At 51.0% G+C, this 12,109-nt stretch overlaps 1 protein-coding gene across 2 annotated transcripts; it reads left to right on the top strand.

Annotated features, from left to right (window-relative positions):
- The first annotated feature begins 427 nt into the window (after positions 1-427).
- Positions 428-10,653, top strand: LOC121291909 (E3 ubiquitin-protein ligase TRIM39-like). Of its 2 annotated transcripts, XM_041213566.1 has the most exons (6): positions 432-914; positions 1,852-1,947; positions 4,792-5,025; positions 6,236-6,258; positions 6,985-7,100; positions 8,014-10,653. In XM_041213566.1, exons 1-6 carry the CDS (start codon positions 495-497, stop codon positions 8,517-8,519), a joined length of 1,395 nt encoding a protein of 464 aa, XP_041069500.1. In that variant the 5' UTR covers positions 432-494; the 3' UTR covers positions 8,520-10,653. The 2 variants fall into 2 exon arrangements, with proteins under 2 accessions (XP_041069501.1, XP_041069500.1); XM_041213567.1 differs by lacking the exon at positions 4,792-5,025 and having other exon boundaries at positions 428-914.
- The last annotated feature ends 1,456 nt before the right edge of the window (positions 10,654-12,109 follow it).

The raw sequence follows: 12,109 nt of genomic DNA, 5'->3' as shown, positions 1-12,109 counted from the left end.
GAGCTTTTTTGTTTCTCAGCTCCAACCAAATGGATTCTGTCTTTGCCCCTGCCAGGACATCCTCACTTTCCAATACTCCAATGTCTTGCCTAATCCACAGTGGCCACCCCACCTCCCTTTTCCCTGTCGTTTCTGAACACTTTGCTTCCTTGAATATCAATCGCCCAGTCCTCACTAATTTGAAGCCACATTTCAATTATTGCCACCACGTCGTATTGCCGAATGGCTGTTTGTGCTTGTAGCTCACCGAGCATGGTAAACCTCCCTCTGCACTCCCCGTACTTTCTGCTGCTCTGGAGCCTTCTTCCTGTAATTTCATTGCAACGAGTCAACAGGCAGCCGCTGCTGAGTTTACTCGGCATTGGATCGAGAGGGCGCTGGGGTTTCAAAGAGTTATTTCCCTGCCCCCTTCAAACTGAGTCATCCTTCCTGGTCTATGCGAAAGTGAAACTTGCAAAAGTAGGAAGTGAGAGCAGGGCGCCGGAGCTGCTGAAATGGCGACGGGACAGGAGCTGGAAAACCTGAAGAATGAGTCGATGTGCTCGATCTGCCTGGATTTCTACCGGGAGCCGGTCACGGTGGAGTGCGAGCACATCTTCTGCCGCGCCTGCATCCTCCAGCACTGGGAGGCCGAGGAGCTTCGGGGCGCCTCCTGCCCGCAGTGCCGGCGGCAGCTCGGCCAGCCGACGTTCAAGGCCAGCCGCCTGGCCGCCAGCATGGTGGCCAGTGTGCGGGGGCTGCTGGAGGGCCGCAGGCAGCAGGAAGGGGGCGGCGCCCAGTGCCCCGAGCACGAGGAGAAGCTCAAGCTGTACTGCGAGGACGACCAGAGAGCCATCTGCCTGGTGTGCGCCATGTCCAGGGTTCATAAAGACCACACCGTCAGACCCATAAAGGAAGCAGCTGAGCTCTACAAGGTAATGAGGGGGAGGGGGGGGGGTGGGGGGGGGGGTGGGTCTGTGAGAGGGTGGGGGGGGGGGGGGAAGGTGGTGGGAGGAGCTGTGGGGGTGGTAGGTGGGCTGTGGGGGGGGGGGTGTGGTGGTGGGGAGAGCTGTGGGTGGTGGGGGGAGCTGTGGGGGTAGTGGGGTGGTGGGGGGGGTGTGGTGGTGGGGAGAGCTGTGGGTGTTGGGGGGAGCTGTGGGGGTAGTGGGGTGGTGGGGGGAGCTGTGGGTGGTGGGAGGAGCTGTGGGTGTTGGGGGGAGCTTTGGGTGGTGGGGTGGTGGGGGAGCTTTGGGTGGTGGGGTGGTGGGGGAGCTGTGGGTGGTGGGGTGGTGGGGGGAGCTGTAGGTGGTGGGGTGGTGGGAGGAGCTGTGGGGGTGGTGGGTGGGCTGTGGGGTGGGGGTTTGTGGTGGTGGGGAGAGCTGTGGGTGGTGGGGGGAGCTTTGGGTGGTGGGGGGAGCTGTGGAGGTGGGTGGGGTGTGGGGGGGGTGGTGTAGTGGTGGTGGGGGGAGCTGGGGTGGGGGGGGGGAGGTTGGATGGGTTTTTGTTATTCTTTCATAGGAGGTGGATCTTGCTGGGAAGACCAGCATTCATTGCCCATCCCTGCCTTAATTCTGGGCGGTAAAATTACGCCTTACATCATTGCCCTCTGCCCTTGACATTTCTCTCAGTGAAAACAGCTTCTCCCTTTCTGCTCTATTTAAACCCCCTGTGATTTTGAACACCTCTATCCAATGTCCTCTCAACCTCCTGTTCGAAGGAGAACAGCCAACGAGAACATCCACGTAACTGGCTCCAGGAATGAGGAAACTGATTCTCGTGAATATTTTTTCATGCGCCCTGTCCAGTGCTTTGACATCCTGAATTGGGTGAAACTAGATTTGTCCCTGTTCAACACTCACCACTTTGTTTCAGGAAAAGCTACAGGGAGAGATGGATTCTCTACTGAAACAACTTGAAGAAATACAGGTTGTAATGGGTGAAGACACGGAGAACCTAAAGAGGCTGAAGGTGAGGTATTTGAAAGTTGAGCACAGATATGCTATCACCAAAAGAGACAAACTGCCCTAAAACCAGGAGCCAGTTCTAAAAAGTAACATGTAGTTTAGTTATAAATCAGCTCAAACTCGATGCACACATTAATTTGCACTCACACCTGGCCTCACCCAACCCTACCTTCTCTTAGGTCTCAACAGATTTTGTAGAGCAGCAGGTAGCATCCCTGCCTCTAAACCAGAAACTCCAGGTTCAAGTCCCACCCCAGGACTTGGCAGCCAAGGAAGGTATGTTCATGGCATGGCCAAGCAGGTGGACTATCAACTTGTAAATTCTTCCAACACATGCCATTGGCCGGTGGTAAGAGTGGGAGAGATTCCTGGTCAGCCCATGGGATGGAAAGGAACTGGAACCTCTACTGTCACTATTTGTAACTCCAGGCCACAATGTGCATGCTGCCACAGCAACTTGGACACCTTGGCGGAGCCAGTTGGCAGGATCAGGTTGGTGCCGACAGCGCAGGGTTCAATCCCTGTCCCAGCTGGGATTCAGAACCTGCCTCCTTGCCCTACCTGTGGTGGGGGCTGGAGCTGCCTTGGGGCAGAGAGCTCAAGAGGAAGAAGGCCTCAACTATCAGCAAGGCTAATCTTCGATCAGTTCTGCCTTTCTTTTCCAACCGAGACCCTCCTTGACACCTAACCTTTTGACCAAGCCTGTCCTGATGTCTACTGATGTGGCTTGGTGTCAGATTTTGATAACGTTCCTGATACGCTCACTATCGGGACACATTAATCCCTCAAGCCTGTCCCGCCACCCAATAAGATCATGGCTGATCGGTGACCTAACACCATACGAATGCAGGTTGTTGTTGTGTTAATACTGTGAAGGCAGAAGCCATTTTCTTTGGCTTCCCCCATCAACCTCGCCCAAAATTTCTACTGTCTCGCCACCTTTCCTCCCTCTGACAACTAAACCCAGACTGTTCGTAGCCTTGGTGTCAGTTTTGACCCCGAGATGAGTTTTCAACCATATGTGCACACCCACACCTCGAGCACCCATTTACACCTCGGTATTACCTCCTAACTCCCGTCGCTGTCTCAGCTCCCCTGCTTCCGAAACCCTTATTCGTTGCCTTAGCTACCTCCCGACTCCAGAAATCCCACACGATAACGTGACTTAAGGTTTACAGATCCCGAGTCGGCCTGATCGGTCACCTGCAGACTCACGCGAGACAATCGCCCTCGCTAGCGAGGGATAGCCAATAACCTCCAGGGTTGACTACTTCAGCGCACACAGTCTACCCTCTGTAAACTGAGGACCGCCCGTAACTCAGCTACCCATGTCTTAACCCGCAATCATTAATTGTTCCCCCGTGCTTGCTGACTTACATTGGCTCCTGCTCAAGCAACAGCTTGATTTTAAATTTCTCACCCTTACTTACAAATACCTCCATAGCCTTGCCCATTCCCCCCACCCTCCCTCCCTCCCTCCCTACACCTAATCACAATGTTCAGCGCCCCACAGCTCTCAGAGATGTCTGTGCTCATCCGAATCTCGCCGCTTGCGCACCCTCGATTTTAATCGCCCTCCCACTGGTGGCCGTGCCTTCCGCTGCCCTGGGCCCTAAGCTCTGGAATTCCCCTACAAAACCTCCCCGCCTCTCCACGTTCACTTCTCCTCCTTTAAGGACGCTCCTTGTAGCCTACCACTTTGACCGAGCTGACACCTCCTTATGTCACGGCTTCCCAAGCCGTGGGTCAGTGAAGCGAGATTGTTGGGGGCAGGTGGCGGGAGCAGTAATGGCAGCCGCAAAGCTTGGCCTGAGCTCGATGACAGCTACAATACCCCTTTCCAATACGCTTGTGGGTGGACACGGGCCTAGCTGAGTGCTGCAGCCCCCAGCAATAAAGGCCTGTGGACAGGCAGGTGAGTGTTTACTTTTGAAGAAACTCTGCCCCCACCCCACCCCAATGTACAGTCCCGGACACTGGCGGGAGGGGAATGGGTTTCTTTGATGCAAGCGGATGAAGAAAAATGCTTTGGGTCCTCGTTTAGAATTGGCCAGTTCAAGGCACCGCTGCGCCTGGGTGCCCACTGGAATCACGCTCAGGTGCCCGTGAACGCTGAACGCTCGCCCCGCCACCTCTCTCCAGCTCAGACCCCATTCCCCCCGCAGACACACACAAAAACACACCCGGGGGACTCTTGAAAGACAATTTCCTGCCCCCCTTCCCCCCACCCTCCTGCCCCCTCTTGCCCCCCCTCCCCCTCCCCCTCTTCCCCCCCCCCACCCCTCACCTCCCCCTCCCCTACCCCGTCCTCTTCCCCTCCACCTCCCCTTCCTCACCAGGCACAGACACACCAGGCAGGCAGCCGCCTTGGGTTCTGCTCTCCGGGCTGGTCAGCTGGCGACCCCGGCCTGCCCCTTCCTGACGGTGACAACTGCGGACCCTCGCGCTCCACTCCCGGGAACCATCAGCCTCACCAGTTCCCTGCTGAAGCGCCGGCCTTCCCCTCTCCCCCACCTCCCCCCCCCCCCCACCTCCCTTGCCGGCCCACACCGCACTCGCCTCGGCGCTAGCGGGCAGGGCAGCGACGCCCACGCGCCCTGTCCGCACGGTGCTTGGGCCGCGATGTCACGCCGCTCGCCTGCCTAGCCACCGAATGCTGTCCGGTGAAACGCCCCCCCTCTCATATCTCCCCTGCGGCTGCTGGCGGCGGCAGTGTCGATCGGTTTAATGGGTCATGGCCCAGCTTCATCTGGCTCGTCGTGGTATTTTGTTCCTGGTGGAGCACTTGGTGGGGGTGCGTTTATGACTTTGAAGGTGCTACTTAAATACAAGCTCTGGCCGTTAACAGAAACGAGCGAGCAGCGTGCGGTCAAGAATTGAGGTTCAGTTTGACGAAATGCAGCAGTTCCTGAGCAACGAGAAGCTCGCTCTGATGACAAAGCTGGAAGAGAAGGAAAAAGCCATAACGCAGAAGATAGAAGAAAACATGAAGGAATTGTCAGACAAAAGCTCATCATTTAACCAGGAGATAACTGATATACAGCAGAGACTGTCCGTGCAAGATGTGGATTTATTGCTGCAGGTACAAGCATTCGTGCATGATAATGAGATCTCTTTGGTAAACGGGGTGGGGGGGCGAGGTGTGGAATGTTACTGTTATGTCGTCTCCGGTCCCTGTCTGGACATATAAGATCCTGAGGGGGTCTCGACAGGATGGATATGGAGAGGATGTTTCCTCTTGTGGAAGGATCTAGAACGAGGGGTCAACTGCTTATAAAAAAGGGGTTGCCCATTTAAAACAGAGATGAGGAGAAATTCTTTCACTGAGGGTCATGAGTCTTTGGAACTCTCTTCCTGAAAAGCCGGTGGAAGCAGAGTCTTTGAATATTTTTAAGGCAGAGGTGGAAAGATTCTTGGTAAGCAAGGGGGCGGGGGGGGGGGATGCAGATTTCAGGCTACTATTAGATCAGCCATGATCTTATTAAATGGCAGAGCAGGCTCGAGGGGCTGAATGGCCTACTCCTGCACCTTGTTCGTATTTTCGTAAGACTGGACAGTTAAGGAGAGAAGGAATGAATAGCGAATGCTGCCAGAGAATAACCTTAAACTAACACGAAAGAAACTCAGAACAATTGTTCATGGAGTAGCTTAGAATCATAGAACGGTTACTGGACAGAGGGAGGCCATTCACTCCATCATGTCCATGCCAGCTTTCTGCAGTTGGGGTAATTTTAATCTAACCTATGGGGGAACTGACAGGATCAGGATCTGGTTTTATACTCAGCCCCTCGTTTTCCTCTTCATCGAAGTCAACGTTGGACAGGTTGTCAAACCAGCGTTCCAATTCATCCCGTAGAGAATTACCTTCAAATTACCAGTTCCCCCTCACTGCACCCCACCCCAACCTCCCCCCCACCCCCCCCCCCCCCCCCCCCCCCCCCCTCACCTATTGTGGCTGTTTGAGTGTGAAAGGTGAGCCAATTTTTTAATTGTAGAATTGGTAGCAGTTGCTGAGCCGTCTGCTTCCTGCAGGTGGTAATGAGCGGCACTGTGTATCAGGTGGGTGCTGATGTAAGTGCTGAACCTCACGTGAAAGGGGCTGGAGTGGAACTGGATTCAGTCCGAGAGGACGCAGCTGACCAGATCCCAATGTTCACTTCTGCTTGGTTAATTCTTGGGGTTTTTGTTTCAAGAAATAAAATCAGAAATAATCCTCATCAAAAGTACATTTTTTAGTTCAAAGAAGTTTAAATTTAAGCTTAACTCTCTTGACTTTCTTCCTTGCATTTCAGAATCCCACCCCCATTGTTGAAAGGTATGTAACGAACTCTTATATTAATGCATGTGAATCATGTTGACCATTCTATTGAGGGGATCATGAAAATATCGTTAGTATATCGCCCTTTGAGAGGACTAAACCCCACCTACCTTTTCCTCATTGTATTACCTAATCCCTAACCTCCATTGGAAGATGGGAACAGGAGGAGGAGGCCATTCAGCTCCTTGAGCCTGTCCGGCCATTCAGTTAGATCTCTACCTCAACTTTATTTACCTCCCACATTACAGCAGGTCTGGAGCCACACGTAGGCCAGACCAGTAGGGACAGCAGATTTCCTCCCCTAAAGGGCGTTAGTGAACCAGTTGGGTACCATGACTGAGACTAGCTTTATATCCTAGATTTATTAATTGAATTTAAATTCCACCAGCTGCCATTGTGGGATTTGGACCCGTGTCCCTGGGCATTAGCCTGGGCTTCTGGATTACTAGTCCATGGCATTACCGCTACACCACCGCCTCCCTCTGGGAAGTTGCAGTATTTACTTATTCCTCCTTAAGGAGCTGTTGGCTGCACCACAGTATGTTCACCCTGCACACCATTTCCAACCAAGTCCGATAACAACTTCCTTAATCTATCACCCATGAAAAAGAGTTTGCTCCTAAAGTGCAGTGTAGCTGGAGTTAAACTAGATTACCATGCTGACTGAGTGTAATGTGACCTCAAATTATTTTTATGTTTAAATATCCAACAATGTTTGAACAGATCAGGCGGCGAATCTGGAAATGCATGTAGTGTTTCTGTTGATCTGACCCTGGAAGAGTTCTGTGGCCCTCTACAGCACATAATTTGGAATCAGATGTTCAAGGTTCTCAACCCAGGTAATGGCACCTTATTCGGAAGGAAGGACTTGCCCCTATGTAGGACCTGTCACAAGCCTACAGATATCCCAAAGCACGGTACGGCCAGCTCAGAACTTCCCTGAGGGGCAGTCCCTGATGTAATGTAGCAAGTACCGCAGCCAATGGCTGCGTGTCAAGTGGGGGTAGACGGGACACCCGTTTTGCACTTGGCCCAACCCTCATTTCTGTTGGGGTCCATGAAATTGAAGATTGAGTGGGGCACAAAATCGGTTTCGCCAATCAGGTACTCCACCCCCTGTGATTTTCTCCCGGCAGTAACAGTCCACCCTCCCCGAGTTCATGTTGACAGGTAGAAAACTGACATCAGTTCACTGAAACAAAATGTATTTGCCCACTGATGTCACAGGACTCACAACCTTTAGAGGGGTAATCCCATGGTGTTGTTGGGAGGTTGGGGTAAATCTACAGCGCTGTTGGTGGGGGAGGGGGGTAATCCCATGGCGCTGTTGGTGGGGGGTTGGGGGTAATCCCACCATGCTGTTGGGGGGTGGGGTAAATCCACTGTGCTGTTGGGGTTGGGGTAAATCCACCGTGCTGTTGGGGGGTGGGGTAAATCCACCGTGCTGTTGGGCGGGGTGGGGTAAATCCACCGTGCTGTTGGGGGGAATGGGGTAAATCCACTGTGCTGTTGGGGGGTGGGGGTAATCCCATGGCGCTGTTGGTGGGGGAGGGGGTAATCCCACCATGCTGTTGAAGTTGAAGTTCCAAGATGTTGTCCCGCTGACAATGAAGGAATACTGATAATTGTCCAAGTCAGTAATGGTGTCCCATGCTGCCCTCGTCTTTCTTTGTAGAAGGAATCATGAATTCGGGATGTGCTGTCAAAGTCTTTAACTCACAAGCTTCATCTTTGAGTCCAATTGTGTTTCAGCTCCAGCTGCTTTGACACTCGATGAAGGAATGGTAAACAGAAGCCTCTGCCTGCTCAATATGATGATGTATCACAGTAGGCATTATATTTTTAACGACATGTTGGATTTCGAATGGCCAAGCATCCTGGGGCCTGAGGGATTCACATCAGGAAGACACTATTGGAAAGTGGCATTGGTAAATAACACAAGCTGGTGCTTGGGTGTGGCTTATCAGTCCGTGCCTGGGAAGGACAACTCTAAACAGGAACCTGCTACTGGGTTTTGGGCTATTATGGGTCAACTGTTCGACGGACACTGTGAAGCTATGTCCTCGCCTCCTACACTTCTGCCTCTGAAAGCGGGATTAAAGGAAGTTGGTGTTTACCTGGATTACGAGGAAGGACAAGTGTCATTTTACAACGCTGATGACATGTCTCACCTGTACACGTTCACTGACACATTCACTGAGAAACTGCACCCTTACTTGAGCACCAGTGGGAAGAAAGCACGGAGAGGTAAGATGTAGCTCTCACCAAGACCCCAAAGACACGGAAAGGTTCTTATTTTAAATAGTTGCCCGAATCTTCCGAAGCCCAGGGCAGTGGAATCTGGATTTAAATCGGTGTTGTACATCAGGACCATGCAGACATCCCGACACACTCGCGCGCGCGCTGTGATTTCCCGAGAGGTTTAAACTTTCAGTGGGTTTACTTGCGCTGCCACAGGCAATACCCACATGCTTCTGACCCTGAGCTCAGGGTTGGCGGATTTACCTGGATACTCACCCCTGGAAATGTTCCACAGTTTAATCCCTGGTGTAATTCAAAGATTAATCAGTGTAAATGAACTGAGAACCACAACTGGATCCAACTCAAACCTCTACTCCCCTGTCCTGATGAGCCATGTGACCCGACTCGAATATCCACCCGACCCAACTATCCCACTGACCCAAATCAGCTTGACTGCCTCCCCGACTCGACCTGATCTGACTACCCACCCACCCACTCACCCACCCACTCATTGAAAGACTTGTGACCTTTAAAATCTTACCTGAATGTGGCAGCTAATGCCGTAAAACGTCCTCCCCTTAGTCCGTCGTCTCCTGCGCTCGCCGGTCTTGCCCTGGAGAGTCTGCGCTGGTCTATCTCCTGCTGCAGCTGGAATCCAAAGTCCTGGCTGAAAACGCGCAATATAGGGCAGGGTCCGCCTCGGCCGCGCTGGGGAAGGGAAATTCCGGCCATAATCACAGCCCCGAAAACTTCACGGGCGTTGGCGATGTGGCCAGCATTGCCGCCTTTGAAGACCTGGGCCCCTTATGTTCAGATCGTGGCAAATGCTTTCAGGGTCGGAATGTTAAGAAAAGACTTGGCTTTTATCTGACTCGGGACTTTTTGAAATGCAGCCACTGTTGTAAATGTAGGAAACGCGACAAATTTAATGTTGTGCAAAGCAACCTGGCAGCCAACAACGGCTTGATAGTGACCAGATAACCTGGGGCAGGATTTTTAGCTTGGCGCGCAGGCGTGCGCCCGACCCGCTCGAGCATAAAATAGCGCGCGGGCGCGTGCACGTGCACCCTGACCTCATCCTGCGCTCGGGAGATATTTTGGTCAGCGGGCACGTGCGTAAGTCGGAAGCGCGCCAGCCGACAACCAAGAGGGCAATTAAGCCCATTGAAGTTCCACTTGTCCCCGATTATTTTTCCTGGTCCGTCCGCCCTTGGGGTTGGCGGACGGGTAAATCCGCCAGGACAGTCTTTGCATTTTTGATGAAATTTCATCCAAGGGGGGTTTCCGTTACTAATTTTTTTTTTAAAATGGTCTGAATTTTCACCATCGAGATGTTCAGGTGACTGATTCTGACCCGTGGACGTGTTTTTTCTGGATGTTAACGTCTTTATTGTTTGCTTTTAAATTCCTCAGCTCCCTGAGGCACCTTTCTGCCCTCGGGGAGCTTTCGTTCCGTGCCCGCCAGCGCTTGCATCTGCGCCCACCCTCTTCCCGCCCTCACCCCGGCAGTGCCATGCATTTCAGCCCACGTTTCAAGCTGGCTGGGCATTAATTGGCCACTCCCGCGCCGATCGAGCCCACCCACCTAACTAAAATTCTTGCCCCTCTTCTATTTTTTTTAAACATGACGTTGGTTGGGAGCTAAATATATGCTAGGGCACCATGAAGAACTCTCCTAATAGGTATAAGAACATGTCGTCAGACCCCATCGGAGTTTGCAATGGGGACTCACTGACACTGCTCGCTCTCTTTCATAAAGCAGGAGCCCTGTGGCATTCCCCGAGGATTCACATGGTAGAAATTGGGGGAGAGAGAGAGAGAGAGAGAGGATGGGGAGGGAGAATGTGTGGGTACACAAAATGAGGAGAGAATGATTGCATTAGGGAACTCTCAAAATAATATTCCTCCGCATGTTTTAGTTAATGTAAATACCAAGTATAATAAGATCTTTTCAGGCTGTTAAGAGCAGAGGGTGGCATGAAGAGTGGGGTCTTCCATTTGAAATATTTCCCAATCATATGTTACTTTCATGTGTGTTTTTTTCTCAGATGTATTAACTAATTTGCAAATTGATTCATGGGAAATCTTCAAGGCTTGTAATTGAACTGCTATCTTTGATTATTCTTGAATAAACAACATTTATGGGAAAATGTTGTCATGGTGGGATTTTTTAATTCATTCAGGAGAGATGAACATCACTGGTAAAGCATTTATTGTCCATCCCTAAATGTCCTTGTGAACCTTGTGCGTTCCCAATTATTCCCGGTTATTATGCGATGAATCTCCCACTTAATGTATTTAAAAGTTATTCCTTCATTTCTGATCGCACAGGTTCTAATACCCTGGCAACAGCAACAATGTGTATTTATATAGCATCTTTAAACATCCCAATTAAACATGAATTAAACATCCCAAGACCCTTCACAGGAGCAATTATAAAACAAAATCCACATAAGGGCAGATGATCCAAAGCTTAGTCAAAGAGGTATGTTTTAAGGAGCATCTTAAAAGCATAGAGGTGTAGGGAGGGAATTCCAAAGCTTAGGGCCTAGGCATCTAAAGACATGGCCACCAGTGATGGAGCAATTACTATCAGGGATGTTCAAAAGGCAAGAATTAAATGAGTGCAGATTTTTTGGTGGGTTGTGAGGCTGGAGGAGATTACAGAGATAGGGAGGGGGGAGATCAAGGAAGGATTTTAAACAACTTTCTTCTGAATTTCCTTTTTGATTTCCTATTAACTATCCTATGTTGATGGCTTTGAATTTAGCTTTCAGATTAACCTTTGTAACTGGAGGATTAGAATATAATTTTTTTAAATTCTTGCATGGGATGTGGGCTGGGCCAGCATTAATTGCCCATCTCCAACTGCCCTTGAGAAGGTGGTGGTGAGCTGCATTCTTGAACCTCTGCAGTCCTTTTCACGTAGGCACACACCATGCTGTAATGGAGGGAGTTTCTGGATTTTGACCCAGAGACAGTGAAGGAACGATGATACATTCTGAAGTCAGGATGGTGAGTGGCTTGGAGGGTAACTTGTAGGCGGTGGTGTTCCCTTGCATCTGCAGCCCTTGTCTTTCTAGATGGTAGAGGTCGTGGGTTTGGAAGGTGCTGTCGAAGGAGCCTTGGTGAGCTTCTGCAGTGCATCTTGTAGATAGTACACACTGCTGCCATTGTGGAAGGGGGTGAATATTTGTGTTTGAGGTGCCAATCAAGTGAGCTGTTTTATCCTAGATGGTGTTGAACTTCTTGAGTGTTGTTGGGGCTGCACTAATCCAGACAAGTGGAGCATATTCCATTACACTCCTGATTTTGGGAAGTCAGGAAGTGAGTTACTTGCCGCAGGTTTCCTGACCTGCTCTTGTAGCAGCAGTATTTATAAAGCTAGTCCAGTTCAGTTTCTGGTCAATGATAACCCCCAGAATGTTGATAGTGGGGGTTCAGTGATTGTAATGCCATTGAACGTCAAGGGGTGATGGTGAATTCTCTCTCGCTGGGTGATGGTCATTGCCTGGCACTTGTGTGGTGCAAATATTACTTGCCAATTATCAGCCCAAGTCTGAATATTGTCCAGTTCTTGCTGGATTTGGACATGGACTGCTTCAGT

The sequence above is a fragment of the Carcharodon carcharias genome, chromosome 19, assembly GCF_017639515.1.
Source record: "Carcharodon carcharias isolate sCarCar2 chromosome 19, sCarCar2.pri, whole genome shotgun sequence".
In the NCBI taxonomy this organism is placed as follows: domain Eukaryota; kingdom Metazoa; phylum Chordata; class Chondrichthyes; order Lamniformes; family Lamnidae; genus Carcharodon; species Carcharodon carcharias.
The sequence above is the reverse complement of the archived record's forward strand: the minus strand, read 5'-3'. Positions and strand labels throughout refer to the sequence as shown.

What these genes read in the sequence shown, in the direction of transcription:
- LOC121291909 (XM_041213566.1), top strand. Translation starts at nt 495, where the DNA reads ATGGCGACGGGACAGGAGCTGGAAAACCTGAAGAATGAGTCGATGTGC. An exon ending in AAGCAGCTGAGCTCTACAAG is followed by an intron (nt 915 to 1,851) that starts GTAATGAGGGGG and finishes ACTTTGTTTCAG; the next exon opens with GAAAAGCTACAGGGAGAGAT. An exon ending in ATGTGGATTTATTGCTGCAG is followed by an intron (nt 5,026 to 6,235) that starts GTACAAGCATTC and finishes CTTGCATTTCAG; the next exon opens with AATCCCACCCCCATTGTTGA.